Source organism: Elgaria multicarinata, chromosome 16, assembly GCF_023053635.1.
Source record: "Elgaria multicarinata webbii isolate HBS135686 ecotype San Diego chromosome 16, rElgMul1.1.pri, whole genome shotgun sequence".
NCBI classification, from domain to species: Eukaryota; Metazoa; Chordata; class Lepidosauria; order Squamata; family Anguidae; genus Elgaria; species Elgaria multicarinata.
The window spans coordinates 20,323,910-20,342,736 of record NC_086186.1 but is presented as its reverse complement, the minus strand read 5'-3'; the positions used below and the strand labels follow the sequence as shown (position 1 = coordinate 20,342,736).

General features: G+C 46.3%; 1 protein-coding gene across 1 annotated transcript in view; it reads right to left on the bottom strand.

Annotated features, from left to right (window-relative positions):
• NTRK3 (neurotrophic receptor tyrosine kinase 3) overlaps positions 1 to 18,827 on the bottom strand; it is a 464,240-nt gene that overhangs the window by 261,178 nt on the left and 184,235 nt on the right. The window contains exons 8-11 of the mRNA XM_063142789.1: positions 16,942 to 17,238; positions 5,771 to 5,794; positions 4,828 to 4,895; positions 2,063 to 2,165 (exon numbers count right to left, since the gene is read on the bottom strand). Coding sequence (XP_062998859.1) covers positions 2,063 to 2,165; positions 4,828 to 4,895; positions 5,771 to 5,794; positions 16,942 to 17,238 — 492 coding nt within the window. The remainder of the gene's footprint in view (positions 1 to 2,062; positions 2,166 to 4,827; positions 4,896 to 5,770; positions 5,795 to 16,941; positions 17,239 to 18,827) is intronic.

Genomic DNA, 18,827 nt, shown 5'->3' with positions numbered 1-18,827 from the left:
GATAGACTTCTCATCAATTTGCAAATGTCACAATGGCTTTTGTGGATCAGGGCCCCAAACATGCAGCGTTAGTGGTGTGGAGGTGGTGGGGCAAGAGAAGTCAGGAAGAAAGACCCACGCAAATAAGTAAGGGACATTCACACATGCTTTGTGCTTATGGAACTCTTGACTAGATAAATCAGAGGATGAAGAGTCCACCCTCTGATGTTTGAGGTACCTCCATGTACTGTGGATTCTACTTAATGGCCTTACCAATAAAAAGCCTCTAAAAAGATTGGGGTGGAGGATAAAGAAAAAGAATTAACTCTGCAGAGGGACATTTATGTCTGTGATTTATGAGAGAAACAGTGGAAACTATAAGTTGGTCGCAGAGCTTATCCAAGGAGGAACACTCATTAAAAGGCACGTAGCATCCGAATAGCACCCTCACTCACTCACTCACACACACACACACACACACACACACTCTAAAAGGGGATCATGAGATACACTGGCAATCTCACACATTGTTTGGGGTGGGGTGTGTGGCTTCAGTAGTCATTCACAGTTGGTATCAATTAGGTCCTAAGTAGAAAACAATAGAGTTCTAGGACAGAGAAGTATCAATTTAATCAGGGATGTGGAACATGTGAACCCTCTGGATTTTGTTGGGATTCAACTCCTCTCACCATTGGCTAAGCCAGCTAGGACTGATGGGATCTGGCAGGCCCCATGTCCCTCTACCTGTGTTTTTAAAGATCTCCACTCTTCAAGAAGGGGGCACAGCCTGGGAGGTGGTAATGAGGGATTGTGGGTTTCTGTTGAGCTTCAGAACCTTGTTTGAGTAAGTTGTCTAGAGCTATCCAAGGTGGTGGTGCACTTTCACGAAACCCTTCCCTCCCTGTTTTTCCCCCTTGCTTCTTTCACAGGGAGGGGGAAATCTCATTGAAGTTTCTCATTGGGGAGTGGTTCTATTTACTTTTCCAGTGTAGGGGTGTGTGTGTGGAAAAATTCCATATGCTATTGCAGTGCCATGGGTCTCCTAGGAGAGAGGCTTTCATTTAGCAGTGCTTCCCGGAATGTGCAGGAGACTACATGAAGTTTTACAATTTCTTGAGCCTTCAGGATCTCCTTCCTGGCTGCACAGAGCCTCATGCAAACACCCCACATTGTCATGACCAAGAATGGGGCTTGTAGAGTTTCACCTCCTACTCTTAAGAGATCAATGGAACCCTTGCCCTCCTGCCCAGCTAGAACATTCTCAAAAATGTTCTCCTTCCCCTTCTTTCACTGAGGTATTCATTTTGCTCCTGACCTCCCTGCCCCCCCCAAACTGCCAAAAATGACAAGCTCAAAAGATTTGGCATGATTCTAGTCCAAGCTATTGCAACCCCATCTTATCCCTATCTGCTACCTGATGGAGTAAGGCACCTTCAAGCATCTGCCATGCCCAGTGGGTTCCTGCTCATGGTCAGAACAGGACAGGTGTGTGTGTATGTGTATGTATACCAAGCCCTGCTCCAAAGCAGCCTCAAGGTTAGGCATAAACATCAGAAGATCCAAGACAAATCAGGCAGTACTCAATAAGTCAGGCCCCATGCTCTTATCATCCACCCCAGTATCAAACAGCCCAGGTAAGAAGCCCAGGGACTCAATCCAGCATAGACCTTGAAACAAAGAACATTCCTTTCAACCTTTACATCTCTATAGGCTTTCTCTCTTTAGACTATCTTTAGATTTCAGGAATGGAATTATTCACAATGACAATGGGATGAATATCATCCTCTACTAAGCAACGTTAAAAAACTGACCTCCCTCCCAAACAATGCATTAGAAACAGACCGATAATTGATACTGATGGTCCACCATCACAACCATGCATGAGCCATCAATCTTTGTTTTGCATCACAGCACAAAACTTTAGAGATTCCTGATTTAGGTCAACTTAGCTGTGTTTCCAATACATATTCACATCCCTAATGCAAATATACATGCAATACAAAGAGGGTGGGAAAATAACCCACCCCATAACTTTCCTGGAATAGAATTCAACAGAGGGATAGGAGAAGGAATTGTGTTGTACCTTTCATTCCAAACTTTGATCGCCGACCATATTTGTTGATCATAATGAAGAGGACCACCAGAAGGACACAGGCAAAGGCTGCAAGTCCAACAGCTATGGATACCTGTAATGGATAACCTAGATATTAGAGAATCATTGAGTAGTGCTATTGCAACATTTAAGGATATTTACACCCCAGTGTGTGTGTGTGTGTGTGTGTGTGTGTGTGTGTGTGTATAATATCTGTGATATACAGATATAATATGCATTGCTACTTATCAATTAGATGTCAGATAGCACTGTCCTACACATGTCTTACACAGAAGTATAGTGGGTTACGTGGAAATTGCTTCTGGGTAAGTGTGTATTGAATTGCAATCACAGGCTTCTAGTTGTGATATTGAAACTGCATGCCATAGAATACTGCTGCAATTTTGCAATAACAGAGCAGAAACATAGCCAGGGAATCCTCTGCAGAATGGTGAGATTTCAAACATTAATTTTCAACAACAGCAACATTTTTTATTGATGTATTTATTTATGGGCATTTGTAAACTGCTTCCATCTAAAGTTTTCAAAGCAGAGTACCCAAACCATAGAAACATAATAATAATGATTAATACATAGAATAAGTTGTATTTACATACAACGGTAGGCTATGCTGCATAAATATCTGCATAAAAATAAAAAAGTGTTGGTGCAGGTCTAAAGTCTAATGTCAGGGGGAGATAACATAGCACTCTTCAAGGACTTGGAAGGTTGTCACACAGAGGAGGGCCAGGATCTCTTCTCCATCATCCCAGACTGCAGGGCACGGAATAATGGGCTCAAGTTACAGGAAGCCAGATTTCAGCTGGACATCAGGATAAACTTCCTAATTGTTAGACAGTGGAACCAATGACCTGCACCTGCATGAACAGACCTCATTCAGATGTAACCAAGAAACAGAGCAGGGGGTCATCAATATTTTTCTGCACAGTTCCCCTCCACAAATTTATACACCTCTGCCTAACATGCACAGTTTTGCAAGCTATTTCCTGTATAACCACACATTTCCTTGCATTATTTTCATCCCTGTACGCTTTTTTTCTGTGCCCATGTTTCTACAGCACATGGAATTATGTTTTGCACATTTTCCCTGCCGTGCACATTTTTTGGACATCCCCTCCCCCCCCCCGGTATGTGGCTCTGTTTCAAGATTGTGCGTTCGGGCAGCAGGGGTAAATTTGGTATATCCATGTGAAAATTCAGATGGAAGAAATTTCTCACTCATAGCTAAGGAGCGAAGGGAGAAAAGTGAGGGAAAGCCACGGACAAAGCCAGAGAAAAAGGCAAGAGAGAAACAAGAGCAGACAGGGGATTGGTTCAAAAACCAAGAGCTTTCCTGGAGGCGATAACAGCTCCTTCTGTACATATTGACAGAATATTTATTCCCGGCTTTTCGGTACACAGGCAGCTTTCTCTCAGGGGCTCTTCCCTCTGCATTTGGGAAAATATTCATTCTGCTTTGCGCAACTGGCTTGGCTTGTAAAAAAACCCAAAAAACCAAAAAACAACTCTTCCTTTAAAAATGAAATACATATCACATAAAATAAAGAGATGTTTTGTTCCTTGCAGGCTGGTTCTTTATCCCATCCTGGATTATCCTCATGCTTTTATTTATACAAGTTGTGCTTTATCAAATCTGCCTAGATGTTTTCTGCATTTCTTTCTGACTACAGGCAGCAAGATGGGAAATGGCTGGAGGAGGAGGCAGCAGCTCGGTAGAATATTCCTCTACATACAATGGACCCTGCACTCAAAGATACACAAACAAAGACAAAATGAAAAGCTCAGCTTAGTTTTCTTCCTGATGTGCTGTATATCTATGCCCATGGAGTGTATTTCATAGAATCATAGAACAGTAGAGTTGGAAGGTGCCTATAAGGCCATCCAGTCCAACCCCCCGCTCAATGCAGGAATCCACCTTAAAGCATCCCTGACAGATGGCTGTCCAGCTGCCTCTTGAAGGCCTCTAGTGTGGGAGAGCCCACAACCTCCCTAGGTAACTAGTTCCATTGTCCTACTGCTCTAACAGTCGGGAAGTTTTTCCTGATGTCCAGCTGGAATCTGGCTTCCTTTAACTTGAGCCCGTTATTCCGTGTCCTGCACTCTGGGAGGCTTGAGAAGAGATCCTGGCCCTCCTCTGTGTGACAACCTTTTAAGTATTTGAAGAGTGCTATCATGTCTCCCCTCAATCTTCTCTTCTCCAGGCTAAACATGCCCAATTCTTTCACTCTCTCTTCATAGGGCTTTGTTTCCAGACCCCTGATCATTTTCCCCATGGGAGCACTGAAATATAACCACCACCACCGTTCCACTGTAAGAAGTGATCCAGGCCAGGAAACAATTGATGCCCAGGTTCTGCTGAATGTACCAACTCAACCCAGGACTTTTGTTGCAAATGGGGAAGGGGATAGGGGGAGGGTAGTTAAGGAAGGCTTCAAAGGATTGGAGGGCTTAGATGAGAAGGAGGGAGGTTCCTGGCAAACAGGGGTAGCCAAGGATTATGGGTAAAATCATAGATGCAAGTAAGGAAGATATCCAAGTGTGTGGCATGATAATTTGGCCTGAATACCAAAGACAGGGTTTGTACTATAGCACTCCAGTACAGAACAGAAGATAAGGACGACGGTGAAGCACAGCAAAATTGGTGGCAAATAATAGCTTCACTTCAGGCTTCCACAAAACAAGCCCCACAATCGACATCAAGCTACTTTCTCCACCATCTATCCCACAAGTCTTACCCCAAACGTGTCCTCTTCTGGCTTATGTGTCACCGTGATAAGTGGGCTGGGACTTGGAGTATACTCGACTGAAAGCAAGAGAGCAAAGAAGGGACATTTATTTTGTGTTCAAGGGGAAATTACAGACAGACCAAACTATACTACATTTCACAATAATACACATTAAAAATCTAAATTATGTGAAGCCCCTACCATCAAAAGCTTTCCATGGTGTTGATGCTATATCACTCTGCCATCATAGTCTGCTATATCCATGATGCAATTTCTGGAGCCGCCATTGTCGCACATATGAATGCAAGATTAAAAGAACAAATGCTCCATTCATGTCTTTAGTCTTGCGTAAAAGGGGCCTTTATAACCTCCATTTACACAGCAGGGGAACTTAAACAATTTCCGGAGCCTCCACTGTCACACATAATAGAGGTTCTGGATGAGGACAGATGGCTGCTGAGCACTCATTGGGCCACGTGGGTGCTTGACCCATGAGCCTGGAGATGTTCCACAGACACCCAACTGGGAGTCCCAGACCCAGACCCAGCCAGGTGCCTGCAACACCATACTGAGGAGAGTCAAAGTCCAAAACACCTGGAAGTCACCAAGCTGGGGAAGCTGGCATATAGGATGTTCCACACTTCTTTGATAGAAGTCAATGCAGTATCCTCAAGCAATCTGTCAGCAAAATACAGTTAACTAGCTTCAGCACAGTTGGTGCACTGTCTGCCTTCAGACCATATTCCTGGCCACAGTAATAATAATAATAATAATAATAATAATAATAATAATAATAATAATAATAATGTTCACTTTTTTTCTAGTTTGGATTGATAAGGGTTTGGCCACTTCCACCTGCATCCCCACCCACAGGAATATTCAACAGCTGATTAAAAAACTTAGTAAAACAGAGGATTGCTTAGATTGATCAAATAGACAAAGGGAAACTTACATGGGAAAATGCCTTCTGATATGCCTGCAAAAGAAAAATAAAATAAAATAAAATGAGGGGTCACAAAAGAAAGAAGCAGCATGGTTACTGGCAGTATCCACATTATTAAAAACGCACTGGGTGAATTTACTCCTCTTGTAATTTACACCTTGTTTGCACCCTACAACTAGGACAAATCTGTCAATTTCAGTTTAGCTCAGTTTCTCATTTTTATATATGTATGCATGTATGTTAATTTCATCCTGGACACTGATTTTTTTCCCCAAGTCTTAAGTTCCCTCCAACACCCCCGAACTGTGAGGATTTCTTTTTAAATTTCGCATGAAAATTCCTAAGCATTTTGGGTGAACATTCCTCCAGATATATGCATTTTTGCCAAGAATTTCCTATGACACACATTGTTGCAAGCATTTTTCCTAATATAAAGTCTTTTAGCACCCACCCTGATAGGAAAAAAAGTTTTCTATACATGTTTTGTTTGGTGGACTCCACTCAAGAATTCCAAGTGCGAATTTGGGTTTGCATAAGAGCTCAACGTGTGAAATTTGCATTAAAATCCTTGCTAGATCCCTACCTGCAACTTCACTCTTTGAAACTAGTCTCACATGCTCACCCTCACACACACTCCTGGGGTGACCATGTGGCCTATTTTACACCATGTACAATTTCCTTAGCTCTTTGAAAGGTATAATAAAAATGCAATGTTAATGCAATAAAGGGATCTCTCTCTCTCTCTCCCTTGCTAGACCTGGTGGAAAATCCGGGGGAGAGGAGGGGAGACCTCACATTATGAATAACACGAGATCTCACCCTTATTCACACGTGAGCCTCTCTCTCTCTCTCTCATAAAATCCAGGGGAGAGGAGGGGAGACCTCACATTATGAATAATGCGAGATCTCACCCTTATTCACACGTGAGCCGCGACGAGCTCTGGAGGAGAGCGTCGTGGCCGCCATTTTTTATTTTTAAAGCTGCAGCAGCGCAGGAGCCAGGAAAGGTAAGTAGGGGTTTTTTATTATTATTTATTCTCCTTCCCTCCCATCTGCAATCTCCCCCCCTGGCCCCATTCTCCTTCCCCCCATTTGTGATCTTCCCCCCCACCGGCCCCATTCTCCTTCCCCCCATTCGTGATCTCCACCCTGGCCCCATTCTTCTTCCCCTGTTCGTGATCTCTCCCCCCCGGCCCCGTTCTCCTTCCCCCGCCCACCCCTCCACCCGCGATGTCTGATCCCCCGCTCACCCCCCTGCCCGCAAGTCCCCCCCACCTGCAATTCCCCCCCTGATGTCCCCTGGGCTGTGATTCCCCTGATCTCCCAGGCCTCCGTTTCCCACCCCATCTTGTCCCCACCATAGCCCTGATGGCCGCAGCGCTCCTGTGGAGCACCGCGGTCCGTCTGCTGCTTTTCCTGGCTACTCAGGAGTAAATCTGGTAGCCGGGAAAAGCGGTGGACCTGGCTACATGCCTGTGGTCTCAGGCTCAGCCCGAGACCACAGGAAAAACCAGGCCTGAAGCAGTGCTAGTTACCCCGGGTCCAGGGAGGGTTCACCCCTGCCTGAGCCTGAGATACCCTGTGTGTCATCTGGATGCACAGGGGTGAGCCCGGGGCTCACACCAGGCTAAAGCCCCATCTAGGAAGGCCCCCTTTCTCTCTCTCTCTGACTACGCAAAGGGGAGAGAGAGAGAGAGAGAAACTGAATTCTAACCCTCCACATCCAACACATTTGTGATAAGTTGAAAAGCAGACGATGATGATGGGTAAATGTTTTGATTGTGAAAACGCCATTCTCAAAACCAAAGCTCCAAGGTCTGCTTCACGATTCTAAAGTAGCATGCACACACATTAATCACTTCTGATTTAAAAGCAAAGGAAGAGGAAGAAGACTACAATGACAGCAATTCCCTGCAGGGTCACCTGATGCGATTTTCTTATTTTTAGTCACCAAAGGCAATTAGAAACCCCACTTTAAAAAAAAAACAACCTTCTGTGCACTGGAAGAGATCAGAAACTGCCTTACACTGAGTGAGACCACTGAACCACCAGTCTCAGTACTATCTACATTGCCTAGTAGTAGATTCCCAGGGTTTCACACAGAAGTCTTTTCCAACCATGCCTGTAGATATCCAGGATTGAACCAGGGACCTTTGGCACACGAAGTGTGCACTCTGTCACTGAACTGTGACACTTCACCATGTACCAGAGGGCCCAGCAAAGCTGTTTCCTGTCTGCATGACCCAGCCAGACCCGTCAGTCTCTTCTAAGCCCTTGACTCATGAAGTTCGACATCCTCAAATAAATATTTCCTTTAGCCCGACACCCAGCCAGAATCCTCCGCACACTCTTCTAATGCCTGTCAGTGACTCTCAGTTTACGCACAGCGCAGGAAACAAAGCCAAGCTTTCCATTTACCCACTGGTGGAGCGAGCTAAAACCTGATGTGAAGAGGACTTGACATGGCTTTGGAGACAGACGGTGCCCAGAATGATTTAGCAGGGCTGTCTCTTAAGAGTGGCATCGGGAATGCAATTCAAAGGGTAGGACAGCACAACGCCCCGGGGAGGGTTGGAAGCAGGGCTCGCTATAAATGGAAAATTCAGTTGACAAAGAGGGATTTGGTTTTGCTGAGCCATCATCCGCCAGATCAGCACTTTCTGACCCCAATGTAGGTCGCAACTAAGCTAGGCTTGGGGGAATGGATTTACAAATACATTATTATATGGTCGGGTTCTGGGGAGGGCAGAATCTAAACTTGACTTTAGAACCCGTGTCAGCAACATTTTCTCTCTCTCTCTCCCCCTCCTTTGGAGGAGAGGGGCACTTTGAGGAGAGATCAGGGGGGCAATGCCCCAATTTACGAGTTTGATGGTTGTTTATTTCTTTTTACCCGGGGCCTGCAAGCACCATATCAGGGTGACCCACACCAACATCCTTTTAAAAAGCTGTAAAAGAAGCATACAAATATTACACAAGCCAGCATAAAAGAGATAGATAGATAGATAGATAGATAGATAGATAGATAGATCTGAATAGCAAAATAAACTGCCTTTGCCAATCGGTTTATCTGGTATGATGGCATGGGATGCTGCAACCTTGATGAAGCTAAGCAGATCTAGGCCTGGTCAGTTTCTGGAAGGGCAACTACCAGGGAACCTCATGTACATTGATTCCTGCATTGAGCAGGGGGTTGGACTCGATGGCCTTGTAGGCCCCTTCTAATTCTATGATTCTATAAACAGCCAGTAGAGCCACTTGGGCAAAGTGTGGGCACTGCCACTCGAAAGGCCTGTCCTCAGCAAGCAGGCCTTTCCTGATGATTCCAGCTGTCACTCCTCAAAATTCATCTGATGGCACGTTGGGAAGGGTCCCTGGCTCAGTATGGAACACACGTGTTGCATAAAAAAGTTCCCAGGTTCTGTTCCTGACATCTCCAGTGAAAATAGGAGCATTGAGCCTCTTTCAGACCAAGCCAGATTCCGGCTGGACATCAGGAAAAACTTCCTGACTGTTAGAGCAGTGCGACGGTGGAATCAGTTACCTAGGGAGGTTGTGGGCTCTCCCGCACTAGAGGCCTTCAAGAGGTAGCTGGACAACCATCTGTCAGGGATGCTTTAGGGTGGATTCCTGCATTGAGCAGGGGGTTGGACTCGATGGCCTTGTAGGCCCCTTCCAACTCTGCTATTCTATGATTCAATGATTCTATAAGGGACACATTTTGCTTCAGAATAGCTCTCAGCATGCATGCCCCAGTGGTGAGTAGGCCCAAAGGGAAAGGGGGTGCAGACCAAATTATTGAAGAAAAAGCTTCACATTTTAGCTTACAGCTCTTACTGCCCATCACTAAGCCTTAGGATAAACTTTTCAACCTTACAGAACGGGGAGGGGAGATTGCACAAAAGCCAGGTAACCACCAAATGGGGAACCAGAGATAAACCAATGAAGATGTGCCTGCTATGCCACTCCATAAAATAAATAAATAACAATAGTAATAGCTCAATCAATACTGCAGAAGCATTTCTATGCTACAACTTTCTCATATAATCATTTCATCGTCCTAGAAACAGCCATACCAAATCAAGGTGCCCTCCAGGTATATAGACTTCAAATCCTATCAACCCAGGTCAGCATTGTCTATGGTCAGGAATGCTGGAAACTGAAGTCCAAACCAGCTCAATGGCATCAGGTTGGGGAAAGCTGATAATTCAACATTACCACCAAACTACAATTCCCAAGGCTCTTTGTTGTTTATTCGTTCAGTCGTTTCCGACTCTTCGTGACTTCATGGACCAGCCCACGCCAGAGCTTTCTGTCGGCCGTTGCCACCCCCAGCTCCCCCAAGGTCAAGTCTGAACCCAAAACAGTGTAACTGGTACCAAACTGATACATGTTTGCAGTGCAGATTTGGCCTTAGTGATCTCTTGTAATATCACTTCCTATTTCTGATGCTCCAGAGTACACCTTAGGTTCTACTACAGATTCAGTGTGATCTATAATAACAGCCAGTCTGGTACAGTGGTGAGAGTGCTGGACTGAGGCTTGGGAGATCCAGGTTCTAGTCCCCACTCAGCCATGAAACTCACTGGGTGACTTTGGGCCAGTCACTGACTCTCAGCCTAGTCTACCTCACAAGGCTGTTGTGGGGATAAAATAGAGAGGATACATAATAAATAAATAAATAAATGCTATTTCATTGTGGGGTGGGGGTATATGCGCACAGGTGCTCAGAGAAACATAGTTATAAACAACAGTGCTCAATGTATTATGTTAAATGCATCTGAATTAGCAGTATAGATGGAGGATTTTAAGTCACCGCCAAGCCTTAGCTTATCCTTCTGGCACAATAGGATGACACCTTAAGCTCTGATCTGCAAGGAGGCTTACCTGTGTGCTAAATACTACCTAATCCCCAGGAAAATGTACAACATCCCATGCTAGTTAAATTAAGCACCTCTTTTCATCTCCCAAAGATTGGAGGAGACGGAGTTGGATACAAAGCACCCAAAACATATTGTGCTCAAAATAAGCCAGCAGTTAACATGAACACTGCTTTGACACAGAAGGATGGGGGGAGGGCAGAGGACAGATTAAAGAGAGTTTGTGGCTATAATTACTACCTCTCTCAAAACCTCTAGGTTGGATTCAGCTCTCACATGAGCATAGGGTGACCATATTTGGGAAACCAAAAAAGAGGACACCTAGTGTGTGTGGGGGGAAGCAGCTTTCTGAGTCCTGCAGAAAGTACGTTATTCCCCTGCCACCTTAAAGAACCCGATTGGAGTGGAGGAGGGGAAAGGATTTCATTCTGCACCACCACCATCCACTCCAATTGGGGCCTTTTCTATAATGTCCACGAATGGCCCACTTTCCCCTTTAAGACCTCAATTGGAGCTCGGGGTAGGGGAATGATGTGCCTCAAGAAAGCATGTCATTCCCTCCTGCCATGCTAATGGCAGCCTTAAAGGGGAAGGTGTGTCATTCCAGGACATTATTGAAAATTATAGAAAATCCCCCCTGACACCATGGAAAGAACAAAAACCAGGACAAATCTGGGGAAATCCTGACAGTTGGTCACCCTACATGAGCAGAAGTCTCCTAGTACAATGGGACTTCTGTCCTCTACTCCCCCATGTAGCCCCCATGTCCCCCAGTTCTGCTCCAAAGAGACCCCCAACCTTCCAGCCAAGATCTGAGGGTGCAGGGGACTACAGGCAAGGAAGGGGAACTCTGTTTGACCAACATTTCCTTCTCACTGGCCAAGTGATGGAATAGGATACACCTTCACCAGGGTCTCAGGCAGAGAAGGGTCTTTTCTCATCTCCTGCTATCGGATGCTTTTAACTGGAGATGCTGGATTAGCCCACAAAGCGAGTGAGGTAGTAAAACTTTTCCTGGATGGGTCAGTTTGGGGGTGAGGGAATGGTTAGGGATGTCGGAGGAATCCAGCTGCAGGGTGGAGCACATTGAACTTTCATCAGCTCAGTCCCCTGGATTCCATTCCAGCTTCCATCATTTGGCCTAAATAAGGCCTTAGCTAGAACTACCTTTTGTTCCAGGGGAGGGGAGACCTCGCATTGGGATTAACACGAGATCTCGCCCCTGTTTACACATAATGCGTGGCAACCTCAGGAAGAGAGGCATTGCGCCTGCCATTTTTTTATTTTTAAAGGGAGAGGAGCGCATGAACGCTCATACGCTGAAGGTAAGTGCTTTTTAAAAATTAATTTATTTCCCCACTCCCCCCAACCCTAAACCCGATGGGTGCAGTGCTCCTGAGGAGCACTGTGCCCCGTGCGTGTCTCCCTGTGAGTAATTGCACAGAGCGGGGTCAAGCCGCAGAAATGGGCCACAGATTCCACAATCTCAGGCTCAGTCCAAGACCACGGCAAAAGCGGGCCCGAAGGGGAGGGCTCTATCCTGGGGCAAGGGAGGATGATCCCTCCCTGATCCCGGGAATCCCTGTGTGTCATCTGGATGCACAGGGACGATCCTGGGGTTCACCCCGGGATATAGCCTGGTCTAGCTAAGGCCTCAGTCTTCAGTAAGTCAGGTCAGCTGGTAAATTTTCCATATATATGGCAAGCAAATGTCGATTTATGCATTTTTACAAGCAAACAAACAAATAGTTCTAGGTTACCAAGAAAATTCATGGCTCAGCACATAAATGGAGACTGAAATAGAGCGAGCCAAAAAAAGGGATGGGTTTCCCAGCAACTGACATCCCTAAGAATGTTACAATTGAAAGCAAAAAATAGAGTTTAAGGAGGTTGGTGAAAACTGCAATGGAATCAAATGAATTCAGAATCCTCAGTCCAGTGGCTTTTTGAGCTGCATGGACTTGCATCCTGTTCTTTCTTTCTTTTCCCCCTTCTTTTTATGGGGTGGGGGAGGATTTGCACAAATTTGCACTTGCCTTAAGGCACATCAGTGGAAAGTGGAGTGAAATTCTCGCACATCCTTAAAAAAAAAAAAATTCCATCAATGAGTAGGCGATGGAAGGAAAGGTGGTTGACAATCCATGATATGGTTTCATTTTGGTGCCAAGTTAAGACATGGGTTTTAAACAAAGCCTTTGATGGCTAAATTCACCAAATGTAATCGTTTTAATTGGTTTTTACAGATTCTCAATTCTATACTGGTTGTTTTAACTTTTTTAATGGGTTAATTTGTTTTTAGCTGTGTATATTTATTGTTTTATATTGTTTGTGTGATTTTATATGTATGCTGCCCTGAGATCTTTGTGATATAGGGCAGGATACAAATGTTTTAATAAAACAAATAAATAAAGTATGCAAATGGAGTGAATTAAACAAAATTGACAAGTGTGTGTGTGTTTGTATCCCTACATATAGATACAACCAGTCTGTTAAAGGAACAGGTTCTAGCTTAGTTTTCTCCTTGGCAAACTGATTTTTATATATAGATACAGGTATATATAGATAAGAAACTGTTTTCTTTTGACTCAGCCATGCAACCCCCCACTCACAGCCTACAGTGGCATAGCCTAGGAATGGTTTAAAAACCTCATTTGCTGTTTACATGAACCAGGCCTTCACCAGACTGCTTATCGTCCTTGAAGTCCCGAATACATTTTTTCCCCCAGCTCCTGTCTAAATTGGCTGGGACCTCTGCCTATAAGCTAGTAACTCTGAGAGAAGGATTCAGGTTTTAATGGGCTATAGCTCATCCGTGGAGAAGGCTCCATGTATAGTGAGGTATAAATAATAAATTAGAATGCCGTTGGTATCACACTCTATATATAGCAAAATGTGCTATTTTTGCCGTGGGAGATAGCATAGGGTGTTCCTCTTTCTCACAACAGCGTTCCAAACAGCAAGAAGCATGCTGGACCCTGCAAAATTTAATTCTACAGGGGCTTACTTAAGCTAAAGCTGGGAAGATACCACACAAACCCAGCTGCTCTTTTCACTAGATTAGAGAAACGTATTTGTTGTCTCCTCTTATAGAAATGGGGGGGGGGGGAGACAGAGATAGAATTGGTGACCCATTGAGAGCATCTGCATTAAAATAAATGGGGCAAGGAATAAAAGGAACACCGGCCACCCAATCAAGAAGAAGATGAGGAGGGCCAGAATCTTTTCTCGATCATCCCAAAGTGCAGGACTTGGAATTATGGGCTCAAGTTACAGGAAGCCTGATTCTGACTGGACATCAGGAAAAGCTTCCTGACTGTTAGAGCAGTATGACAGTGGAACCGATGACTTAGGGAGGTCATGGGCTCTCTCACCCTAGAGGCATTCAAGAGGCAGCTGGACAGTCATTTGTCAGGGATGCTTTAAGGTGGATTCCTGCATTGAGCAGGGGGTTGGACTCGATGGCCTTATAGGCCCCTTCCAACTCTACTATTCTATGGTTCTATGACCCTTTCATATACCCCCAATGGCATGACAGTAGGGATGACCATCATTTGGAAACCCGGCCCTTTCGGGGCATGACAGGTTTCAGTTGTCTGCCCAACTGGGCTTGCGTTTGCGAGCCAACCAGCACGTTTTCCCAAACTCTGGGGACATTTTGGGGTGGATGAGTTGGGGACAGCGATTTGTGCAACTTGCAGGCATAGGTTGTGCAAGATGAAAAATACAGAAAATCTGCTAAGTGGCTTGACTCACTGCAGACCAAGTCAGGCCAGTTTGCAGAAAACAAAACAGGGATTTGTGGTGGGGGCGAGCTGATGAACGTTTATTGGTCTCCACACAGTCCCAAATTGAGTCTTCTGACATCACTACATGATAGCCAGTCTCTGTCATTGCTTGGAGGGGTTGGATTAAAAAAAAAAAAAGCTCTTTCATCCAGGGGTGCTGAACCTCTTCCAGCCCAAGGGCCAAATTCCATTTCAGAGAACCTCCCGGGGGCCACATTCCAGTGGCACCTGGGAGGATTGATCTCGTACATGTTCTCCCACCGACCAATTGCCCTGAACCTTCTGCCCAATAAACACACACACACATACACACACACACACACTTACTTGCCTAATGAGGAAACTATAGCGTTGAGAGCTCCATATTCTCCTCCAAGCACCCTCAATGGAATTTGTTCAGCAAGCGGAGAGAAATGGAGAGCATCGTGCACTCCACCTTGGGCAGAGGTCCAACCCTGAACCAGGAGGGGCCATCCAGATCTATTGGACCAGCGACACAGCTGGCAGAGGTGTTGGGTCAGCAAACTTGATGTCCCCCAGGCATGTCGGACTGGAGCTACAGATGTCAGAAGAATCTGTCCGGGAGTGAGGTTAATGTCTACTGACTCTTTAGTAGGGCTGTGCTCCGCTCCAATTTGGATAGCGAATCCGGAGCAGACCAACCCGATCCGCCTCCGCAAAGGCGGATCGGGTCGGGTGAGCTGCGAATCAAGGCAAAGTGGGAGCTCCGAACATAGGATCACCTGGCACCAGCACAGTCCATGCGGTGACTGTGGCAGAGCCAGGTAAGGGGGCAGGGGGCTTACCTGCCTCCATCGCGGTCTGGCCCGGGCTTCAACTGGCCTTCAGTTGAAGCCAGTGCCGGACCATGACAGAGGCAGGTAAATGGAGGCGAGGGGGAACTTGCCTGACTCCGCCGCAACTGCCTCAGTCCGTGCGGCAACGGTGGCGGAGCCAGGTAAGGGGGCAGGGGGGAGGGGGGCTTATTTGCCCCCCCATTTTGCCCCTCTTCCCCACTTACCTGCCTCCACCATCTGCTGCGGAGGCAAATAAGTAGGGAAGGGGGCAAGTGTTGATCCACCTGTCTGGATCTTGCTGCACGGAGTGGAGCAGGGAAGGGTCAGATTGGCCCATTGTGGATCGGGCCACAAAACGGTTCGGGGGGTCTGTGCACAGCCCTACTCTTTAGCAGCTTGCTCCCCACTCTGCTGGATTCCGGCTCGCTTGTTTATGAGCTGGCCATACTCAACCTGTGCCAAATGGGGCCAACTCACCGAGTTCTGCAGTCACTATTGCCGAGCACTCTGCACAACTCTCTTGGGAGAGTGAGAGAGTTGTGCGGAGCAGTCAGTAGGCAATAGCAGCAGAGAGGGAAGGAGCCATGGTGCTCCACTTCCTGTCATCCCTATCCCCATCATAGAATCATAGAATAGCAGAGTTGGAAGGGGCCTACAAGGCCATCGAGTCCAACCCCCTGCTCAATGCAGGAATCCACCTTAAAGCATACCTGACAGATGCTTGTCCAGCTGCCTCTTGAAGGCCTCTAGTGTGGGAGAGCCCACAACCTCACCAGGCAACTGATTCCATTGTCGTACTGCTCTAACAGTCAGGAAGTTTTTCCTGATGTCCAGCCGGAATCTGGCTTCCTGTAACTTGAGCCCGTTATTCCGTGTCCTGCACTCTGGGAGGATCGAGAAGAGATCCTGGCCCTCCTCTGTGTGACACCCTTTTAAGTATTTGAAGAGTGCTCTCATGTCTCCCCTCAATCTTCTCTTCTCCAGGCTAAATGTGCCCTGTTCTTTCAGTCTCTCTTCATAGGGCTTGGTTTCCAGACCCCTGATCATCCTGATGATAATCCCTGAACATCACTGTGCCAACTCTCCCACTCCTCCTGCCAGACATTGGTGGATCCACAAGTCCCAGCAGGGAATTTGAGTGCTCATGGGAAATCTGTCAAGCCCAAAGAGGGCCACAACCCCCTAACAACACCTACCATCATCCCCACCATGATGGGTGTGGATAATGGGAGTTGTAGTCCAACCCACCTGCAGTGTGCCAGCTTTTGGAAGGCTGTGCTGGATAGTGACTTCGGCCATCAAATCAGACAAAGGGGCTCAGGTCATCACCCACCCCACCCCCGCCCAAATTAGGACCTGCAGAGAATGTCACCCCACTGAGTAACTGCACCCCTCCACACTAGGGATTCCAGACTCTCCTCTGTCACTTCACTGACAGAGGTGTCAATGATCCTAGAGTGAACTAACAGTGAGGAGGGAGAGCGCTGCCTCTAGACCAGAGGACTGTTCCTTGAAGAAGTTCCCAGGAAAGGGGCAGAACGTGGGAGGAGTGATCCGGTGCTGTAGGGATAAAAGTTCCCAGTTCAGCACCAGACCTCATCAGAGCAAGTTGCTTGCTTGGCACTCTGAGGCGATTTGCTCCATTGTAGACTTCTTCTGAAAGACAGGACAGGTTGGGGAAAGGGGACCACAGGACTCTACGCTGTGCCGTCTCTCACTTGGAAAGGGTTTCTCCAGGAAGTGTCCTTTGACCGTCTGGTTGGCTGACCCCAGGTAGTTGGTCGCCACGATGGTGTAGTTGCCGTTGTTGTAGTGGGTCGGATGGTTGAAGAGCAAGCAGCCGTCAGACACTTCCCCCTCCTGGAAGAATTCCATGCGGATGAAGTCCGTCTCCCTGAGAAGCTGCCCGTTGAAGAGCCAGTAGATTTGGGGCGGAGGGTTCCCATGCACCAAGAACTCAATGCAGTGCTCCATTTGCCGGATGGGCTCTAACAAGGTGATGATGCGTGGAGGATCTAAACAGAGGGAGAGAAATACAAAAGGGATTGCAAATGGCGCCCCACCAGCAGCCTAAGCAGACTGGAAATTAAGGTGCGAGCAGAGCTGGGCCAAACTTTCAAATGCTTAAAAGCGTCACCCAAATTGTATAGGGTTGCAAGGCAAAGGGAAAGCTATCTCCCCCTCTTTTACATGTGGGGGTGGGGTCATTAAACATTTTAGGGGAAGCTCACCACTCAAACTTTGTCACACACACCCCAAACTCACCAATCTACTGTCCCCTGCAAATGGGGCCGTGGAGGGTGGGGTGTGATGTACTTTGGCGTCTAAATGAGAGATGCCTTAGAGTTCCAAAACTTTTGACTGGCAATCAGATAATCATGTGATAGAACACCCTTTCCCAACCCAGCTGCCTTGCAGATCTATTTGGACTACAAATCCCATTGTCTTACATCCTGCACTCCAACACCTCTGTAGGATTGGGGAGCTCATGACACATCCAAGTTAGGGCACATTCACATGGTGAAGCACCGTGCATTAGACACCACTTAAACCAGCATTCCCCAACCTAGGCCCTTTCTTGATATTTTGTACTAAAAGCCCCATCATCCATGATCACTGGCTATCGTGGCTAGGGCCGATGGAAGCTGTGGTCCAATATATTTTGAGAGATCTAGGTTGGGGAAGGCTGTTTTAAAATGTGTTGTGGGATTCACACTTATGGTAGCACAAGGGTGGGTAATATTTCCCCATCCTTCTCCACACTTCCAGTGGATGAATTCTAGTATAATTCTTAATGTAGGCTAAATATTATGCTGTTCGAATGCAATGCAATAAACAATGCAGTACTGTCATGGAATTTAAGTTGACAATTCTCATCTTTCCTTCCTTCCTTCCTTCCTTCCTTCCTTCCTTCCTTCCTTTCTTAATAACAAAGTTGTAGCCCTTATGGCTAAAAAGATGTGCTTGAAAACTGAACCATCTCAGAAGCCAGAGAGGTAAGTGAGCAATATCTTTACTTTTGGGAGAGGAAAGATTCAGTGCTCTGTCAAGCATATCACACCTCTCTAGGGCTATCAAAATCAGAATACGTTTGGCAAAATACATTTTTTTAAAAAAGGAAAAAAGGTATTTTGTCTTAATTAATTCAAGTTGCAATATTCAACTTTTCTTGGTACAGAATGTTAATATTTTACCCTAGAGCACACACAGCTTGGCAGAAACCCACTTCAGTGAGTATAAAAATGGAAAGCAGCACATCTTCAAGAATCAACTAATACAAAACTAAATGGTACGATACAATACGATCCTGTGTTCGAGGCATAAGGTACCAGAGTACTAATTTGTTTCTTGTCTGTAGGGGGTGGAGGACCAGTTCAAATGTCAACCACACTCATGTGAGAGTCATCGATACGCCAGCTGCGCCCCTTCCTGGAGCCAGAAGACCTAAAGACGGTAGTGCACACACTGGTAACTTCGAGGCTCAACTTCTGCAATGCGCTCTACATAGGGCTACCTTTGTGCCTAGTCCGGAAACTTCAACTAGTTCAAAATATGGCAGCCAGGCTGGTCACTGGTACACCTAGGGGTGAGCACATTACACCAG